The 22304-nt window shown below is 35.4% G+C and overlaps 1 protein-coding gene across 2 annotated transcripts; it reads left to right on the top strand.

The window, feature by feature from the left end:
- Positions 1-24: 24 nt before the first annotated feature.
- On the top strand, positions 25-21790 carry LOC126829264 (protein mono-ADP-ribosyltransferase PARP14). Of its 2 annotated transcripts, XM_050559028.2 has the most exons (12): positions 25-275; positions 2506-3198; positions 4042-4208; positions 4922-5057; positions 5291-5477; positions 8921-9019; positions 11873-12025; positions 12551-12724; positions 13934-14138; positions 14995-15237; positions 17614-18369; positions 20811-21790. In XM_050559028.2, the coding sequence occupies exons 2-12, from the start codon at positions 2567-2569 to the stop codon at positions 21077-21079; spliced, it is 3021 nt and encodes a 1006-aa protein (XP_050414985.2). In that variant the 5' UTR covers positions 25-275; positions 2506-2566; the 3' UTR covers positions 21080-21790. The 2 variants fall into 2 exon arrangements, with proteins under 2 accessions (XP_050414985.2, XP_050414986.2); XM_050559029.2 differs by lacking the exon at positions 17614-18369.
- Positions 21791-22304: the final 514 nt, after the last annotated feature.

Below are 22304 nucleotides of genomic sequence, written 5' to 3'. Positions count from 1 at the left end.
GAGGAGCATAATGGTATTGGTCAGTATAGTAAAGCTAATCAAAAAACAGATGATGATTCTGATGATGATTCTGATGATATTAATCTGTTCTTTGATGCTAAGGATATTGTTGGCACAAGCGATCAAAGGAAGAATGGTGCCAAGATTAACAAACCATTACCATCTTCTAAAGCAACTAACCATAACCCATTACCACCATCTTCACATTCTACAAAAAGTAATCGGAGAAACAGTGGCCCTCCAGTTCAAATAGTTCCACCAATACCAGTACCACAGTAAGTGAATTAACATACATTTGTATACAGCTTTCTTCATCACTATCAGTAACAGAAATAACACATCAGATTTACAGTATTCAATACTTTATTTTTTTTCAAAAGCAGTGGTCACACTAGGTGAATTCTCCACGTGATTCACCAGTCGATTGCATCACCTTTCACATCATATGTCTTCAAAAAACAATCAAGTGACTTCTTGACATCAATGGTGATTGGCTAATAAATTCTAAAAATTGTGTGAATGCTTCGGCAAATTCAATACTTTATTTTTTTTCAAAATTCAGTGGTCAAACTTGGTGAATTCTCTGCGTGATTCAACAGTCGATTGCATCACCTTTCACATCATATGTCTTTCAAAAAACAATCATGTGACTTCTTGACATCAATGGTGATTGGCTAATAAATTCTAATAATTGTGTGAATGCTTCGGCAAATCGGACCACTAGGCGAACAGTTTAATTTGGCGAATAGAAATTCAGCCGAATGACACTGGACACACTAAGCATATTTTGGCAGCGATTGATTCAGCCAAATGATTTGGCTAGTGTGTCCACCGCTTAACATCCTACTGTTCTGGATCGACTGATTTCGATTTCCAAGGGCTCTTTTATATGCATGTCAATGTGTCCATGCGACCTTTGTTATTCATCCTATCCAAACGACTATAGGGGGGTTGGATGGCTGAATGGTTAGCGTGTGCACGCTGTATCATAAAGTCTGTCATTGAGTCAACTGGCATGGTTTCGAATCCCCAGTTGTACGTGACAAGGAGTAGGGTCGCCTGTCCAACCTCGTGGGTTTTCTCTGGGCCCTCTGGTTTCCTCCCACTGCTAAAGACCCCTACGCGCAAGCAAATTATTGAAATAAAATTAAACCATATGTTAGTCCCGAAATGACCTTGTTCTCTCTCTCTCTCTCTCCAAACGACTATAATATGTTATCCCTTGCCAGGCCCCTTTGTTCTGCATCACTGACAAGATAATTAAAGGAAGAAACCTAGATTAGACACTGTCTTATGCTTGATGTTCATGATAGCATGTTCTATTACAAGGTAGCAAATTGGAGAGCCTTAAATTCAAATTCACCTGATAGAAGTGCCAGTACATTGATTAATATCACCATAGAAACTGATCAGTTTGGAATCTAGCCTCAGTTTATCCATTGTTTGAAAGCAGTTGTGCGCCGAACACTGAATTAGGTCACTCAATATTTGATAAATGCTGGACAGAGTTAAACCCAAGACTTCCTATATGGAACACCTACATTTACATGCTAGCCAATATGATGATATCCTAATAGCTAAGTTTTCATAACTTTTCACATTTAAACAAGTACACTGTAGATCACATGGTTTAGGTAGATTTGGTCTTACATGTGTATCGTTGATCATATGGCTTAGGTGGATGTGGTCTAGATCACATGGTTTAGATGGATGTGGTCTAACATGTGCACTGTAGATCACATGGTTTAGATGGATGTGGTCTAACATGTGCACTGTAGATCACATGGTTTAGATGGATGTGGTCTAACATGTGCACTGTAGATCACATGGTTTAGATGGATGTGGTCTAACATGTGCACTGTAGATCACATGGTTTAGATGGATGTGGTCTAACATGCGCACTGTAGATCACATGGTTTAGATGGATGTGGTCTAACATGTGCACTGTAGATCACATGGTTTAGATGGATGTGGTCTAACATGTGTACTGTAGATCACATGGTTTAGGTGGATGTGGTCTAACATGTGTACTGTAGGTAGCTCACAAGGTTTAGGTGGTCAAGTGGTCTGCTGAACTGAGCGAGTGGTCTAACATGTGCACTGTATCTACATGTATGGACGTATATAATGGGTATCAGGTCCATGCCAGTTTTGTATGTGACAAGAGATAGCATCATCAGATACTCTTGGTTCCTACATTATTTGTGGGCAAGTGAATCATGATAATGATAAATGTCCATTTGTAATACACTAGAATCTACAAAAAATAGTGCTCAAAGCTCTTGACTCTTCCTAACATACAAAGATTTATATAACACAGTTTGTTAAATCCAGAATGGATGATAATTCATCAGGTAGTGAATGCCAAATTATTTAAATAAATATATAGACCATTTATTTGTTGGTTTGTGAACGATTCTCTCCCCACACTTCTCTGTGACATATAGATATACATCCTGATTCAATTACTATTTATAATAAAAGAAACAATTATTTTAATTTCAGAAAACAAACTCAGGTTATTACAACAAATGAAATAGAATTGAGCAGCCATCAAATTATTTTAATGAAGAAAAGTGCATTTGTTGCCAACTGTCATTTATGTAAGGTTACAATTGACGAAAAGAAACAGATTGTTATTTTTGCAGGTACCCAAGAAGATATTGATACTACGAAAGTTGAAATGTATGAAAAATTGGGTAGTATTTCTGAAAAATCTTGCATTATTGCGAAACCATTTTGCAGTCTGTTGAGATCTGCAAAAGGAGAAATGTATCTTGAATCAATCTTTGGAGCTGAAGATTCCGTTATGGGTTACGTCAACAATGATGGTCTGTTAGTTTGTGCAGGGTTCGGAGAGGATTCAACCCAAAAGTTTCTTGGGATTTGTAAAAATCTACTGTTGACCAACAGAATTGTTTATAAAAACTCATACAGGCATTTTCTTAAGAGTAGTAAATGGGAAAATGTCAGGAAAGTCATTGAGAACGACTATTTAGTTCAAGTACATATCGAAGATGATAAGATGATTGTTATAGATGGTTTGAACGGAGACGTGTCTGTGGCGACCCGAGAATTAAAAACAATACTTGAGAAAAACGAACACCATGTTAAGACATTGAATTTTGAAGGTGCCAAGTCTCGTTGTATGCAGCGATATTTTCAACCACAGATCAATTCTATAAGACAAAGTATGAGGTAATTATTTCTTCTTATTATTATTAGAAAAATTTCAATCATCCACAATCAATCATTCAATCATGCTTTGTTTACATTTGTGAGATGAAGAAATGGTTATTGAATGGAGATGGGTGGGTGTGTGTGGGTAGGGGGGAGGGGCGAGTGGTCACAAGCAGTAAGGGAACCTACTCAACCTCACATGTTTTCTCTGGGTCCTTCAATTTCCTTGCACTGCTAAATACCCCTAGGTACACACATGCAAATTATTTGAACGGGCTTTATGTAAGTACTCACTTCAATATTTCAAAAATAGATTATTCAAAATGAAATTATTGAAAATTTCATTCAAATTACTTTATTTTGAGCGAAGTTATCAATGGTTGTAGTGTTGACAAGATGTGTGCATTGATCGTAACTACTGTACTGGTCATTCGAGTCATAGGCCCACTTCTCTATTTCTAAATTAAATCATTAAATGGTTGAACTGTTCTAAACTAGTTGAAATCAGAGCAATCCGATGGCATTGATAGTTGATTATGACATTTAAGGTTCAAAGAAAGACCTGCAATAGGCATATTAAGTTTTTGCATAATGCCTGTTTATATAAGAAAGGTACCATGTAATAGTCCTAAAATGACCTAGTTTGTGTCAAATGGATGTTATTCCATATTTCTCACGCCCTCTTTGTTCAGTAATAGAGATAACTAGATAAATTATTTTGATTCAGTAATAGAGATAACTAGATAAATTATTTTGATTCAGTATAGAGATAACTAGATAAATGATTTTGGTTCGGTAATAAAGATAAATGATTTTAATTCAGTAATAGAGATAACTAGATAAATGATTTTGGTGTTTTAGGGAAGGTGATGGTTATATTGAAGATGAATCAAATGATGCTTGTTTTAAGCTTGTATTATCAGGCCCACCAAATGTAGTTCAACAAGTTGAGGGTAAACTGAGGGAGCTAGAGAAAAAGGTGTGGCACTGTAAACTCATATTTAAAAGAGACATCGTAACAGGCAGAGGTAAAATTCAAATATTTATATTCATGTCATCTCTAGGAACTGTTAAAATTATTTTCGACTGACTGAAAGTTATTTGTAGACCAGAATCTGGACCCCAAGCACTACTCATCTTGTCGTCTTCCTTGTTGTTTTTCTTTGTGGAGGCAACACTCTTCGAAAAACAATGCTGATGATAAAATTGTTTCCCAACACATTCTACACACAGAGATCAATCTACTTCATACTTTAAGAATAAATCTCTGTCCTGAATAGCCGCCATTTAGTATATAAGTATATTGTTTTGTAATGTGGTTCTACTCCGTCTCACATCTCGCATACACACAAAGACTAAATAAACCTATTCAATTCCATTAAATGGAAGCAGAATAAATACTTTTCAAAATTCTCGAAGTATGCTTGTTTTTTTCGACTAAAATTATCAATTTAAGACTTAAAATGTTGGTCAACTAGCTTAGTGTCTGTTCTCAAGCGGAGCTAACTGAAGTCACGCAGCCTAAGTTTAGTGGGTTCCCACCACTGTGCTGAACTATCTGTTCAAGAGTAAGAAACATTTGTCCTCGCTGCTGACACCCAGAATCTTCTGTCATGGTTTGAGCATGTAATGTTTGTTGGAAAATTAGAAATGTTACTAACGTTGAGGAATAACATTATCAGAGGCAAAGATTAAGATAGACTTTTGAAATATCTTTCTTTTTTGGAACATCTATTTTTAGAATTAAATACATTGGTAAATGGTCTAAAGAATACAAATCAGAAACGATTAAAGTCAACATTTGAAGAAGAAAATAAATGCTGTTTAGAATTCCTGAATTTAAAACCAGAACAAAGGAATTCATTTAGGAGCATGAGGTATAGATTCTTTTCTTAAGTGGCAGTTAGCTTGTTAACTCAATTTAGGTTTAATTTCCTGGTTTACTGTGGAATTCTGAATTGGTTATACCAAACACTTTATCTATATAAGACTTTTACCGAAAATAGATTGTCAGTCCATGAAACAAATTAAAATATAAAATCTGCAATGTGTTAGCATCAAAATGACCATGTTATTGTGTTAATGTTTCTTTGATTTCTTTTACTTTTAGAACATTTTCCCCTACTAAAGATACACCTAGAGAATATCTACCAAGAAGAGCTGGTCGTGGAACTAGATGGAAGTCTGCTACTGCTAGGGTAACTACGATGCGCTCATTTTCAAAGCCTAAGATACAAAGTGTCACCTTTAACCAGGCAACTATTAAGGTGAAACAAGGAGATATAACGAAAGAAAAGGTCAGTATTGAGGTGAAAGGGTATCACATGATGGAATTTAGAAGCCAAGACTGTTCACATATTTTGAACAATGTCCTAGAGTCAGAAATACTAAGCATTGTTTTGGTCATCCTCGGTATCCCTAGTGGTCTCATTCTACTCCACTATATACCCTGGGTTCATCCATGGGTTATTCGCATAATTCACGTTTTCAAATTATCTGTCCTTGATTGTAGCTTGATTCTACGAAACAATCAAAAAAACAGATAATTTGAATAGATGTCTTTCCCATGGATGAACCCAGAGGTTAGTGGAGTGAAACGGAATGATACCACTGGTAAGGCTGGGAATCGATATGAAATTTCAACATCGATTATCGGCAAGAATTTGTCAGCGATTATCGATAATAATCGATTATCATTCTTCCGGAAAAACCGAACTTTACCGACCTTATATTTGTGTTGATCGAGTTACAGTAGTGTTATTATCCTAGTCTAATACTGTGCCGATGTACGTAAAAAAATCAATTAATGTAAAATAATTAGCTGCTAAATGTAGGATTAACTTGAGTATTATTCTAAGTTTTGTTCTTGATTCATTTGAACCATTTTTTTATTCCAATATCTCCGATAAATACAAAGACAATACATGGTTTCTCTTTGCAAGTTACTGGCGATCACACAGTGTTACTAATAATAGAATAAAATATAATAGAAGGCGTCTATTGATTGGACAATAAAAAAATAATTACCGGCTTTCAAAGTAGAATTTTTATGATTGGTTAATTTTGACGAAAACCAAAGTAGAATTCTTCCAAGAAATTACGAGAGATATAGATATTTTCCCGGGAATTCAAAAACGTGTTTTGTATGGGCTGTATCTGACATGATTTAGTAATAAAAGCTGAGTTGATCATTAATAATACAATTAGTTTTATCGTGAAAGCAGACAATTTCTCTACAAATCAATCAAGAGAAAAGAAGGGAGATAATTCTAATTTTACTATATCACGTGCGATCGTCATTGTTCAGAAAGTGCGTGACCTATTTTAGTTTCAACTGGTAATAACAACAAAAAAAACGAAAATATTAAAATAATGTATTTAATCTTAAAGTTTAGTTTTTTTTACAATAATATATATTTAAAATGTGCCAGTTTGTAAGCAGAGGGGGAAAATAGTTGTTGTGTTGACGTTGTGTATTCGTTCATTCGTCTGCATGCCAGACTACGGCAAGTTCAATCATGTGAAAGTGACCGTAACTTGCCGTCAGAAGGTAAATATACCGATAATCGATATTTGAATTTCAGTATCAATTATCGTATCGCTAAATAACTTCTACCGATTATCGATTATATCGATATTTTTGCACAGCCTTAACCACTGGGGATACCGAAGATAAGTTTAGGTCGGGATTTCTTTTAGTTCAAAGGTTGTAAAGGAACTTTTGACATATGAAATTCAACGAAGAGTAAGTGGAAACACCCTGCATCCAGGAAGAATTTCTCTCATGGCACACTGCATATGGCATTAGCCCTGTTGGTGCAGAAAGTTAACCCTTAACCGGTCATTGTCGACCATAGTCACCACAACGTTATACGGCTAAGTGGTCAAGGTCGACTAAAGTCGACCACAGCAAGAACCTTTTTTATAAGCCGCATTTGAGTATTTAGTTTTGTATTTAATTGCGATATGGTAAACGCATGCGTGTCAGACAGGAACTTGTCTTGTCAAGGGCATTGAGAAAAACATGTCTTTGTTCAACATTTTTTGACGAAAAATGTAATTTAACGGTGTCAGGAACGTTAAAGACACTCAAAGTGGTTGAAATACTTATGAACAGGCATCAATATTTCCGCGCACATGCGCACGGCGAGCGCAGGCACAATTGCTTTAAAAAAAAAATTGGCAGGCACATTTTTAAAGATGTAGCCACCCCGGCGGCGCCTGCGCCCGGCACTATTTTTGCCGCCCAGCACAAAGAAAAAATCGAAGAAAGCCGCCCAGTCGTATTTAAACCCCTTCGTCCTTCTCTGTACACAAACTCGGCGCTCAAAATTTACCACGGCAATTAAACGGCAAAGCCATGGTAAAAGCCGATGTACGCAAACCATGTCTGTCACGGCATAATTTATTTTTGTGTGCCGTAGTAGACCCTATCATCCCAAATTAGTTTAAAGAAAGATGTATTGATATTTTGTTTATTTATACTTAGAAGATGTGTAGGCCTAGGTATATTCATTTTACAATTATTCTACGGTCTTTATATTTGTTTATTTGCCGTAAATAGGTCACCGAGACCAATTTACGGCACTCCAATGTTACAGGTTTGAATGTCGTAATTGTCCAACACGTGCCTGCAAATTTTCATGATGTTTCTTATTTTATTTCTTACCTGTGTTGACCGTGGATTTGCTACAGCTCGAGAGTAGGACTAGGAGGACGATGAGAGCTTTCTCAGTTTCTGCCTGACCTGATTCTCATTCCACCGTAATAATAATAATATTCGTGAGACACGTACAACAACTTTACAAACAAGTCAAATAATACAACGTGTTTTAATTATCAATATCTACCTGTTGTCATAATTCGTTGCAGTACTCAAATAAAACACAAACACCGTTTTAAGAATCGTTTTAATTTTTAATCTCAAAGTAATATTTGAAAAAAAAATCCAACAAAACAACAAATACCGAAAGATCCTCAACTATCCAGAGAAACAGAGTGGGGTGGGACAATTTTATGCTTGGTCGGGTGGTGTCAAAAAGTTTTTAGATCCCTGTATCATTGATGAAAATTAAGTGAATTTGGTAAAATTTGAATATATAAATGGAAATTTGATTTGCACTGAACCAAATACAAAAGGCTGCAGATGCTCTGAAAATACACCAAGAAGGGTTTAATTTTCATAAAAGACCACGCCCCCCTCCCAAAAAATTTTTGCACTCGCTAGATATATTTATACACCACTCACCAAATCATATCTACATCCCTGTGTTTCAGTATGACCCTGCAGGCACATTTTCTAGTGTGTGCGCAGGCACACTCAACTTTTATAGAGCCCTGCTTATGAATTATTCCGAATCGGATTATATCGATGACACCGATTCTGAAGACGATATTTCTGATGAAAAAGATTTAGATTCATTTGCAAATTATAGATCAACTTATCCCCAGCAACTTTTTTATTGGTGTCAAGAGTCTATCACTTATAATTATTCGGCAGTAGTCGATTGAAATAGGCATACAAAATATTTCACGTCAGCCTTTATTTAGCCTGATCACTTGACGTCATAACGTCAAAATGACGTCGACCGGTTAAGGGTTAAGAGGTTCAACCTCATTGCTGTTCTCTAACATAAAACAATCACGAATCTGCCTAGAACATATGGATAAAAATATAGTGATAGAATTCAACAACTGATGTGTTCTTTTTAATATTGTATGTTTTTTTTTTATTATACAGGCTGACATTCTAGTGAATGTATTAAGTCCAACCGTAAATTTAAAGCATACAGCAGTTGGTCAAGCATTTTCTAAAACTGGTGGTGTTGAGTGGGCTAAGGTAATTATTATTAGAATGAATAGACCTCTTTGTTTTAGGGAAAAAAATAATAATCAATTGCTTTGAAATATTATCATATGGGGTCATTTGTTTTGTAGGACAAGGAGTAGGGTCGCCTGTCCAACCTTGTGGGTTTTCTCCGGGTCCTGCGGTTTCCTCCCACTGCTAAAGCAAATTATTCAAATAGAATTGAACCATGTGTTAGTCTCAAAATGATCTAGTTTGGGTCGAGTGGACGTTAAACCCCATTTCTCTCTCTCTCTCTAATCAGTGAGCCATGTTGACTAAGTGAGTAAGACACTGACTCACTAACCAGGAGGTCATAGGTTCGATACCAGTGTTTTAGCATGGTTTCCTCTCGTGTTTTAGAGGCATTTAGTAACTGGATAGAGCAATACACAAGAACACATAATCATAAAAAAAACCAGCTACTTATTTATTTGGCCGACGTTTTTCGAAGAGTATTCTGTCAACGTTATCAAGCTATTATACTGAGCACAAAATAATTGCAAGCTGTTTATGGTGGTCAGTACAAGAATGGCCAGACTTGGAGAAATGATTACAGAATTTGTATTAATATTATAAACACAGACAACTAAATATGGCAGCATGATTGCACTAGAAATATCTATAGGCTTAAATTTTAGTACAATTGCTTAAATGGTGTACAGTTTATATTGATATCCCGAAATGATATTTAAAAGTATATTTATAAGATTGATAAAGCACACAGCTTTATGGAGTTATGGCCCTTGATCACTTCAAAAAATCTTGTGGACGCTCTAGAGGCGAAAGTTAATATCCGATTGACTTTAAATTTATACACAGTGTTTAAGGTCATGAAGCGAAGAAGCCTATTGATTTTCACCGATTTCCGATAATTACTGCCAGAGTTATGGCCCTTGATCACTTTAAAAAATCTTGTGGACACCCTACAGGTCAAAGTTAATATCCAATTGACTTTAAATTTATACACAGTGTTTAAGGTCATGAGACGATGAAGCCTATTGATTTTCAGCGATTTCAGATAATTACTGCCAGAGTTATGGCCCTTGATCACTTTGAAAAATCTTGTGGACGCTCTAGAGGCCAAAGTTAATATCCGATTGACTTTAAATTTATACACAGTGCTTAAGGTCATGAGACGAAGAAGCCTATTGATTTTCAGCGTTTAAGATTGATACACAGAGTTTAAGATCTTGAGACGAACAAGTATATTGATTGTCAATGAATTTTTATGACTTGAACAGCTAAATCCATGGGGCAGAACTTTATGAAAAACATGCAAATTATAATGGTTTTCTGATAATTACTTCATGAGTTGTTACTCTTAATCAGATTTTAGTGTATTATAAATGTTTCATTACCGAAAGAAGTAAAAATATGCGACAACACTTGTTGACTGCCCAGATGATTTAGCTGCTGTGGGCGTATGTTTCGTTGCCTGGCAACCTATCTTCTTATTTTGAGAAAACAAAGGAAAACGTAATGAATGAATATTAAACCCCAGCTCATCCATTCATTTGACTATTGAGTTTCTAGGTTTTGCTGTGGTATACTAGGCAAATGAAGGAAGTTGCTAGGTTGTGTCATGGGTGTAACTGCTTACAAAATCAAAGGATTGGAATATCTAGTACAACAACAGGAAGCACATACCCTAGTAACTACAAATTTGGTCCTAACTCAATTTTGATAAAAAAAAGTGAGTTACTAGGTTTTGCCTTTTGACGGGAGCAGCTTCTCAGTTTATTCATACATTGTTTAAATACTGTAACTAAAAAGTAGCAAAGTAATGTTTTATATAGTATGTCCACATTTTTGCCCAGGACGTATACTGTTGTCCCTTCGATGTGAAGCACTGGGATAATGAGAGGTTGAGGCTGAGCCCTATCGATTTTCCATGTTTTCTGTCCATCTCTTGTAAAAAGTTGGTGTATCTTGCATGGCAACCACTTGTTTATTAATGGAGTTTTCAATAGTTATTGAATGATTATGATCTTTGATTCTGTTATGCAGTCCAGACACTTAATTTAAGTTGATATTTAAGAAAGCAGGGGACTATTAAATTGGGTTCGTCCGTCTGTCCATCCGTCCGTTTGTCCTTCCGTCACACTTTTTGGGACACAATAACTCTCCTTCTAATTAAGCTAAAATGTTCAAACTTGGTGTAGGTGTTTATTAAGTCAATGCCTTGATGGAGTTCGAAGATGAGCATTTTCTGCTTAGGGTAAGCAGAGATAAGCAATTTGATTGGTTGATGCTTTGGGACACGATAATTTTCGTTCTAATTAAGTGAGAGTGATAAAATTTGGTGTATAGTTTTATTACATCAATAACTTAACTAAGTTCGATAATGAGCATTTTCTGCTTAGAGTAAGCAGAGCAAAGAGCAATTTGATTGGTTGAGACTTTGGTACACGTGTTTATTAGGTGAATGCCTTGATGGAGTTCGAAGATGAGAATTTTCTGCTTAGGGTAATCAGAGATAAGCAGTTTGATTGGTTGATGTTTTGGGACATAATAACTTTAGTTCAAATTCAGTGGGAGTGAGGACATTTGGTGTATAGTTTTATCACATCAATACCTTGACTAAGTTCGATAATGAGCATTTTATGTTCAGGGTAAGCAGAGCAATAAGTAATTTGATTCGTCAAGACTTTGGAACATAATAACTCTCCTTTTAATTTGAGGTAGAATGTTCAAACTTGGTGTACATGTTCATTAGGTGAATGCCTTGATGGAGTTCGATGATAAACATTGTCTGCTTACTGTAAGCAGAGATAAGCAATCTGTTGGCTTGTTTATTTTAAAGTTGGCAATATATAATTTATATATTGATATTTGTGATTTCAGGGTTTAGAAATAGAGAAAGGTAAACTAGGTTTGGTTGGTGATATTAATTTACCGCCTGGTTCAGTTATAAAGACGGCATCCGGCGGACATCTTGGTTGTAAACAAGTTCAGCATATGATATTAGACAAATGGAAGGGACCAGCTACCACAAAAGTAAAAAAAAATTATGTGTATCTCATCACTAAAAACAGAAACTACTTCAGTCTTTCAGTGTAACATCCTTTCAGAAATGAAATTGTAAAATCACCTTTGAGCATAAATGTTGTTTCGGCAGTATATGCCTTGTACTGAGCCACATGTTCTAGACTTTTTTACTCTTGAGCTAGTTGTAGGCTCGAAACCATTATTCAATAAGATGTTTCTAAAAACATTGGAACCAATTTGATGCTATTATGTTTATCAGAACCATAGTCAAGATATCTTTTGATTAATTTCATCAATGTGATTAATTCTACTTATATTTTAATAAAATTTGCACTTGATAAAATAATTTCTGGAACAACCATCACTGGCTGTTTTGATATTTCATCATACCAATGAACATGGATAGGCATAGAGGTTTAACCATCCATAGAAGACAAAACCTTCTTGATCTTTCATACTTTTCATATGATAATGTTTTTAAATAACTAAAGACAGCTAATTTGTCCAGTCAATTTTATGCCGTGTTAATTACAGGATTTGGTGACAGCTATTGGACAAGTTTTACTGTCGGCCGCACGGGATAAGATGACCTCTGTAGCATTCCCTGCTCTTGGTTGCGGTAAATTATTCAAATTCCCTGCAGACCAAATGGCCGTGATCGCTCTTAATGTCTTACAACAGGAGATACCCAAATACCCAACAATACAGGTAGGTAGTCACACTGATCAGCAGTGAATATTCACTTGGCCGCTACAGTCACTAATAGAAATGACATTGGTGTGGGTTAATTAGCTTGAAAGATTAACTTTTTTCCTTCTACAGATTAAATTCTTGGATATTTTTTTTTGAAACATTAGAAAAATAAACGAAGGTGTTTGAAGTATATCTCTGGATAAAAAATATTTCCTATTTAGTTTAAATGGGGTATATTCTGGCCAGATGAGTTAATGCTACTACGTCCTATGTAAACAATGCACTTGCAATCGAGTCATTGATCGATGCTGTATGGTGTGACGTCACATGTAGAAAGCATACTTGAATTTATAAAGGTCAGTCATCTTATACAGAGTTATAAGAAGGCTTTCGCAATACCTATCTGAAACAGATTGGTAGGTAGCATAACAAGTTCTTTTCAGGTATAATTTGAGAAATGGTCCGTATCTTTGTAGACAATTTGAATGTCACCCCAGTAAAGGGATACCCCTACTTTGCGTATCGTGGAAATCCTGAAGATTTAAACCTGATACATACCGGTAATAGAATGACATGTTTTGTTTATACAACTGCTGTATACATGTTTAGATTTATAGGGCATCAAAAGCCATCCATCCAAGCCGTCACATGGACTGTACTCTGGTCCACGATTACTATATAAAGGGAACTTCTGATGAGTTTGTATTAGAATAAAACTATTAGCTTCATGAGAAAAATCAGGGACGGCTACCCGCCACTCATAGATTTACATTTATATCCATCTAATTTGACTATTTGTTACCATTTCAAAGGACGGTTAAGTGATCCTATGTGTACACTGTAAGTCATATGGTCTGTTATCACCTGTCCAACCTTGTGGGTTTTCTCCAGGTCCTCCTGTTTCCTCCCACTGCTAAAGACCCCTACGCGCAAATGCTTTATTGTAATATATCTGAACCATATTATTATGTTAAATTTGTGTCTAGTGGACATCACCTCCCTCCCCCTGCCCTCTCTCTCCCTCTCTCTCTCTCTCTCTCTCTGTTTTTAACCCAAGTTTGTACATGAGAAGCAGGAAGTTTGAATGACCAAGTTAATCCTGAAACCAATAGATGTTAATCCTTTTTCTCTCTCACTGACTACACCATGTCAGCGATTCCACCAGCCCACCTCCCAGCTTAAAAATAGTGTTATTAATTTGTTCTCAATTTACTTTATTTTTAGACAATAACGTTTGTCATCTATGATGATGATGTTTATGTAGAATTTTTGAGGAAACTTAAAAAATATTCTCCAGATGGCAATGGAGCTGTTGGTGGAACCGTGGATGATTCTGATTCCGATGATGTGGATATTAATGATTCGGATTCGAATGATTCAGATGATTCAGATGAATTTTTCAACTATATTAAAGCAACAAATGATGCAGGTCAGCCTGTTTAAAAACTAGAAAAAAAAACGTTTTCAGCATTTTAGTCGCCAGATTGGATCAACCATTTGTTACATGAATTGGATTTTGTCCAAAATGAGTCTGCTGACCAATAAAACCTAAAAATGATATATTATACATGTCATTTCACCAACAATGTTTGTCAAGCTCAATTTCAGACCATCTTTGGCTACAATTTTGGATTTTTCGTTCTCCTGAAATTAGCCTGTAGTTTTCAGTGGTAGCAAACTACATATTGTTTCACTAGGGTCCCTTCTATCAGAAACCATTGTCAAACCATGTTCTCGATAAATGTTCATGGATCTGGTTGTTATGCCCGGACTCTACTGCTAATTACTGAGTGATGTTTTGACTAGACTAGAGAAGACTAGTCGAAACATCACTAAGTAAAAAGCTGTAACTGTCTCAGAAATATGTCTAGTGTATTAACAGTTCAATTACTAAATGCCATTACAATTACTAAATGCCATTACAATTACTAAATGCCAGTGAAACATTTTAACTTTAATACAGCAACCTAAATATCTATATATGATTTCCTATATGTTCAAGATGATGTTTTGAACAAAAATATTATCTTTAAAATGAACTACGTAATTACAAACGAAGGATGGTTGGGTTGCTGAGTTGTCTATGGACTGTCATTGAGGCAGGAGTATTTTCTTTCTCACCCATGCGCAAGCAATTTAATGAAGTAACAGAACATCTTTTGAATGCCATATTTGATTTATATATGTGTCTTAATTTCATAAATTTAATTAATGGAAGCTAAATTTTTCCACCTATTATAAAATGGAACAGACCAAAATATCAACTTTAAAAATTACTATTTCAGGAGAACTGGAGGTACAAGGATCGGCAGATGCTGGTATACAGATTTATGCTGCTAACAAAGATATATGTGATCGAGCCAAACAAAACTTGAAGAAGTTTCTGAAAGACAATTATCTTTACGAAGACTGTGTTAAAAATGAAACAATCACACGTCTGAATCGTAGAATACATGAAGAAATGAAGAAGATAGCAGACAGATTAAACGTGGATATTAAAATACCTAATATAGAACATCTAAAACATGGTAAATATAACACCTAATATAGAGCATACCAAACTTGATAAATATAATAATACCTTATAACAAACAGAACATACCAAACTTGATCAATAATATTACCTAATATAGAACATACTAAACATTGTAAATATAAAAATACCTAATATAGAATATAGCAAACCTGGTAAATATAATTATACCTTTTATAGAAGAAACATTTTAAATATAATAAAAGCTAATATAGAACTCAGCAGACATGGTAAATATGATCCTACCTAATATAGAGTAGAGCAAACATGGTAAATATGATATTACCTATATGGCTAATATAGAACATACCAAAAATTGGGTTGGATCGCAGTGTTGGTCAAGCCCATACCTCAGATCTTTTCAATGGAGTTAGTAAGGGATCATATCAGGAATGGCAAGATAATGTTTCTAGTGTCCTGTGTACATGTTGGTGTGCATGTAAAAGAACCTTTGACAGTTAAATATGCTGTCTGGGCAAAATTTCCCTCATCGTACAATGCATGACTTGTGCCTATCTTCTTTAGGCCAGTTAATGCAGAATGCATGGACTTTAAACCCCCATTTCATTTTTATACACCCACATAGAAATGTGGATGTATATTGCCGTTGCCCCCGTCCGTCCATCTGTCGATCCGTCTGTCATCCACAATTTTTTGTGAACGCTCTAATACCAAAAGTTATCATCCAATTGTTTTAAAATTGATATATGTTGTTTAAATTAGTAAGATGAAGTATCCTATTTAATTTCAATAATTTCCATTTATTACATCTAGAGTTATGGCTCTTGTTTCACTTTGTTAAATCTTGTGAACTCTCTTCTAACGCCACAAGTTAACATCCAATCGTTGTGAAATTTATGCATTATTTAAATTAGTGAAACGAAGATGCCTATTGAATTTCAGCAATTTCTGTTTATTATGTCTTGAGTTATGGCCCTTGTTTCACTTTGTTGAACCTTGTGATCACTCTAACACCAAAAGTTATCACCCGATCTGTATGAAATTGATATGTGTCATTTAGATTAGTAAAAAAGAGGAATCCTATTGAATTTCAGCAATTTCTGTCTATTACTTCTAGAGTTATGGCCCTTGTTTTACTTTGGTGCAGCTTGTGAATGCTCTAACATCTAAAGTTTTCTGCCGATCTGTATGAAATTTAGGTGTGTCATTTAAATTAGTAAAAAGAAGAGTTCTATCAAATTTCCGCAATTTCTGTTTATTGGGTCTAGAGTTATGGCCCTTGTTTCACTTTGTTGACCCTTGTAAATGCTCTAACAGCAAAAGTTATCATCTGATCTTTGTGAAATTTATATGCATTATTAAAATTCGTGAAACGAAGAAGCCAACTGAATTTCAGCAATTAAGCGCCAAAATATAGAGGAATGGTGTATTTACCTTGTCTCAAAATTTCAGCTCAAAATATTGAGTCGTTTGGATGTGAACGTCAAAAGTGCTTATCCAAACACTAAAACCTTTTAAGATTTTGGGTCTGTTTTTTCGTTGGGTGACCTGATAATCTATTCCCGTTCCTTTAGGGGTCTATACAGTGAATGACCCATGTGCTCTACTTGATAACGAAAGATAAATTTCATCTTTTCATTATTTTTATAAAATAAAAGTCTGGTTTTATCCAGACACCGCATACTACAGATTGGGACACCGGTCTCCATTTCCAGATGACGACTGACAGTTTAAGTTGTTTGAAAACGTGTCACATATGTTGCATTAGTTGCGCGGCCCTAATTTAGAGAATTTTAAAGGATTTTAACATAAAATTAAGCAGTTTTATTCTCCAAAATATTATCGGGAGTAAAATGAAAAAGCCTTTCAAATTTCAGACTTTTCTGTAAATCAATTCCAGAGTTAAGGTTCTTGTTTCTATTTGTAGAACCTTGTGAATTCTCAAACGACAAAAATTATAATCTGATCTGTGTGAAATTGTCTTGTAAATGCCCCCAATTATATGTACCTACAAAAGAATAAATATGCGACAACCCTTGTCGACCACTTGGACGATTTAGCAGCTGTGGGCGTATGTTTCGTTGCCTGGCAATCTATCTTACATTACTGATGTGAATTAGAAGCTGGTATGGGTCGGCATGCCATCTTTCTATCGTATTACGAAAACACGTAATTTTGTAGGAATATTTCTGACATAAATTTGAATACTGTACTGGAATTAAATATGAAAAATAGTGAGGTGCACCTATTTGTATTACATGTGAATATGAATATTTTGTTGACACATGATTTTTATTTGTGTTTTGAATCCATCTGCTTAAATGATGACAAGAATTATGCCCTTTATTTTCGGTAAAAAATTTTGAAATAGCAACACTGATTACCTGTCATCATGCTTTTATTATTTAAGATCAGAGAAAGGGTAGATTTATTGTTCCTCAGATTCAACTACAAGGTGAATCCTACAGTGTTGTGAAAGTGAAAGTAGCATTGCAGGAACTGCTTATGGTTGAAATGAAGAAATCCCATAAGTACTTTGATAGAAGTGGGGAAAGTGGTGTACCTAAACGTGGAACGATGGAATTTCTTCTTCACATGGCAGGAGCGGAAAATCCTTCACCCCCGTCTTACTGGCGACATTCAAAAACAAGACTTTCAAATTTTAAAGAAATTATAGGAGCTGGCAGTAAATTAGTATCAATTAAACCCTCCAGTTCACTCTATTCTTGCATTGTTGACCTTGTAAATAAAACGTGGAGGCCAGACTTAGTGGGACACGGAAAAGATGCTGTGAATCTTTCACATAAAAATATTCAAGTTGCAAAGATTGAACGTGTTGAAAACCTTTATCTTTATCGTAAATATTATGATCGAAGAAAGGAATTATTTGCAGAAGCCGTTAAAAATAAGTCATCTTGTGTGAATATTGACAAGATTCCAGGAAGTAAAGGACCTGTTCTCACAACAAAACTAAGCGGGGCTGAACTCAAACATAACGATTTGTACCCAGAGATAAATGAACATTATGTTTTTCATGGAACCTCAAAAGAGGTGATAGATACTATACATACGGAAGGTTTTGATCATCGAATTGGCAATGAAGGCGGACTGTTTGGAATGGCTTTGTATATGGCTGAAAGCCCGACCAAAGCTGACCAATACGCTGGTACATTTAACATATTATTCATATTTTAGAGTTTGTTTATTTTTAGAGTTTGAGTTTTTATCCATACTAAACTTAGGCTGCCTGTCTACAGTTAGCTAGTTGACCGACATTTTAGGTGCTAAATCCACGATTTTAGTCGAAAACATCAAGTATACTTCGAGAATTTTGAGAAGTATTTATTCTGCATCCAGAATAGGTTTATTTAGTCTTTGTATGTACGCCAAATATTAAATGGAGTAGAACTGCCTTACAGAACAATATATTAATTATTGGATATGGCGGCCATTCAGGACAGAGATTTATTCTCGAAGTATGTAGTAGAGGGATCTCTGTCTGCAGAATGATTTAACTGCACACAATAAAGCATATGGACTGACTGGTTCCTTTCGTCTGAATACTGGCTCTTAACCCGGTAGTACCGGGTATTATAAAATGTCGGTAAAATGCACGTACCCGGTATTACCGTGTACTCAGTAAAGCCCTCGCTAAAATTAGTACCGTAACTGCAAGTGCCATCTATTGTATTTTCTATACACTAGAACATATTTCCACGTGTTTCAAAGCGGCAAACCGTAAAATGGCGGAGTGCATAGTGACAACGTAGACGATGCACTCTCCACGAAGTCGTGAATGACGTCTTGCTGACCAACACGTGGACAATTTCGAGGCGGGTGATACACATAATTCGTTTCCAGTTACTTGATAATGATAGTAGTCAGGACAGTGATTGGTATTATGAAGTGTGTGATTTGTTGCGCGACGTTCCGCCCATGGCTATAGCTATGTCTCCCGTGCATGATGAACAAGCCCAATGTGAACACGATAGCCCTGTGTCTGCAGTAGATTCTGACAATAATTCTGATGTTGATAATAATGCTGGCCTGCTGGATCGTAAAAGACGTATGCAATTCCTGAGTCCCGAACGTGTAGATCTATTGACTGACTATATTGATAATGATATGGGACTTGGGGATGAAAGTGAAAGTAAAAACAAGGTATTGCATTCCGCCCGTGGTCATGGCAGCGGGAGACGTGATGCGCGTGTTCGTGGCGGCATTGCTCATGGCTGCTATTGATATTTTTGTTCATTTTAAATATCTTTATCAAAATCCAGTGAAAAAAACAATATCTTTTAAGTATTTCATGGAGAAAAATTCGTTTTCGTGTTAGCTTTAGTGAGAAATGAGAAATCCAAAATGGCCGCCATGACGTCACGTGATTACATTATTATGCAAATTTCCAAAATTCTATTTTTTTCTCTTAGCCCAACCTTATGCCCATCCCAACAGACAAAAAGATTTTTCATAAAAGCTTCCATAAGTACTGCTTGGCATTCAGTTCCAACCTCCCTTTTTTCCTCAAAAAAGGGTCTAGCACAGGCAGTGGATTTACGTCTAGCATTGAAAGGGTTAAGAATACAAAAAATTCAACCGAATGATAGGTATGATTCTATGATTCGACCACAGCATTTAGTTTGTTGCATTGTGATTCTTTTATTGGTAGAAAACAAGACACTTGAGGGACGGTGATCAAGGTTTATGTGCCTAGGTGTATGCTCGTCTTCAATAGCCCCCATGGATCAAAAAAGTAGGATGTTAAACCCCATTTCATTTGATGCAGCACATACATTTTTATACGCCCACATTGAAATGTGGTCGTATATTGTCGTCGCCCCCGTCCGTCCGTCCGTCCGTCGGTCCGGCGTCCACAATTGCTTGTGGACGCTCTAGAGGCCAAAGTTAATATCTGATTGACCTAAAATTTATACACAGTGTTTAAGGTCATGAGACGAAGAATCCTATTGATTTTCATCGATTTCCGATAATTACTGCCAAAGTTATGGCCCTTGATCACTTCAAAAAATCTTGTGGACGCTCTAAAGGCCAAAGTTAATATCCGATTGATTTTAAATTTAAGGTCATGAGACAAAGAATCCTATCGATTTTCAATCATTTCCGATAATTACTGCCAAAGTTATGGCCCTTGATCACTTTGTGACGCTCTAAAGGCTAAAGTTATCATCCGATTGACTTCATTTTGATACACAGCGTTTAAGATCTTGAGACGAACAAGTATATTGATTTTCAATGAATTTTTATGTCTTGAACAGCTAAATCCATGATATTAAAAGTTTTGTATACAAAACGTTAGCATGGGGCAGAACTTTATTAAAACAAACAAATTCTAATGGTTTTCTGATAATTACTTCATGAGTTGTTGTTCTTAATCAGATTTTAGTGTATTATAAATGTTTCATTACCGAAAAAAGTAAAAATATGCAACATCTCTTGTTGACTGCCCGGACGATTTAGCTGTTGTGGCCGTATGTTTCATTGCCTTTCAACCTATCTTGAATAGTTCTTGTCAATCAGAAAATACTTTTAGCCACTATAGAGAGCCTTTATAATATTTAATTTTTAAAATCTTGATTTCTTTTGTAGATCCTAAAACTCATCGAAGTGGTGGTGAGAAGAAGATGTTACTTTGTCGAATATTGTTGGGTAATGCTTATCTGTGCTCACAGAAAAACCCTAGTAAATACAAGAAACCGCCATGCAAAGATTTACATCATTTAGAACCAAATTGTACTAAGCATCATGGATTTTTTGACTCGGTTCTGGGAGATGGACAGTGGATATTTCGAGAGTTTGCTGTATATGATGGTAAAATGGTGTATCCAGAATACATCATAACCTATAAACGCATATGATGGTGTTAAAAATAACACAACGACTTTTCAAAATAGTTTTATTTGACCAACCAGAAAATACTTGAAAGCGCATTAGGAACTAAATGTTTAGTAATCATGCGCTATATAAATCGCGATATTATTATTATTATTATTTTATTTTTAAATTACGTTTTGAATTTGAATCTGTGAAATGAGTAGTAAGTTTATGTTTTTATCTTCATCCGGATGATATTCTGTGTTTAAAGATGCATTATGTAGGATTTAGATAAAGAGCTGGCCATTCTTGTTATAATAGATAATCAAAATGAATATATTAAAATATTCATTCAAATTACTTTATTCTAAACAAAGTTATCACTGTTTGACAAAATGTGGCATAGGTTGTTTGTTATCACAACAACGGTACCAGATTTAGCTCTTGCATTATACATGTACTTGTATATAATGCATCTTTAATAGTTTATGGCATAAAAATAAAAATAGTAAACAACCAGGTTGCTGCTTTGCCTGTCAAGGTTAAAATCTGATTTACTTTAAATTCATACACAGTGTTTAAGGTCATGAGACAAAGAAGCCTATTGATTTTCAGCGATTTCCGATAATTACTGCCAGAGTTATGGCCCTTGATCACATCAAAAAATCTTGTGGACACTCCAGAGGTCAAAGTTAAAATCTGATTTACTTTAAATTTATACACAGTGTTTAAGGTCATAAGGCAAAGAAGCCTATTGATTTAGAGGCTAAAGTTAATATCCGATTGAATTTAAATTTATACACAGTGTTTACTTTCATGAGACCAAGAAGTCTATTCATTTTCAGCGATGTTCGATAATTACTGCCAGAGTTATGGCCCTTGATCACTTCAACAAATCTTGTAAATGCTCTAGAGGCTAAAGTTAATATCCGATTGAATTTAAAGTCTATTCATTTTCAGCAATGTTAGATGATTACTGCCAGAGTTATGGTCCTTGATCACTTCAAAAAATCTGTAAATGCTCTAGAGGATAAAGTTAATATTGGACTGACTTTAAATTTATACACAGTGTTTGAGGTCATGAGATGATGAATGATATTGATTTTCAACGATTTCCGATAATTACTGCCAAAGTTATGGCCCTTGATCACTTTGAAAAATCTTGTGATGCTCTAGAGGCTAAAGTTATCATCCGATTGACTTCAGATTGACACACAGAGTTTAAGGTCTTGAGACGAACAAGTATATTGATTTTCAATGAATTTTTAT

The sequence above is a fragment of the Patella vulgata genome, chromosome 8, assembly GCF_932274485.2.
Source record: "Patella vulgata chromosome 8, xgPatVulg1.2, whole genome shotgun sequence".
Lineage (NCBI taxonomy): Eukaryota > Metazoa > Mollusca > Gastropoda > Patellidae > Patella > Patella vulgata.
Note: the sequence above shows the minus strand (reverse complement) of the source record. Positions and strands in the feature narration are given on the sequence as shown.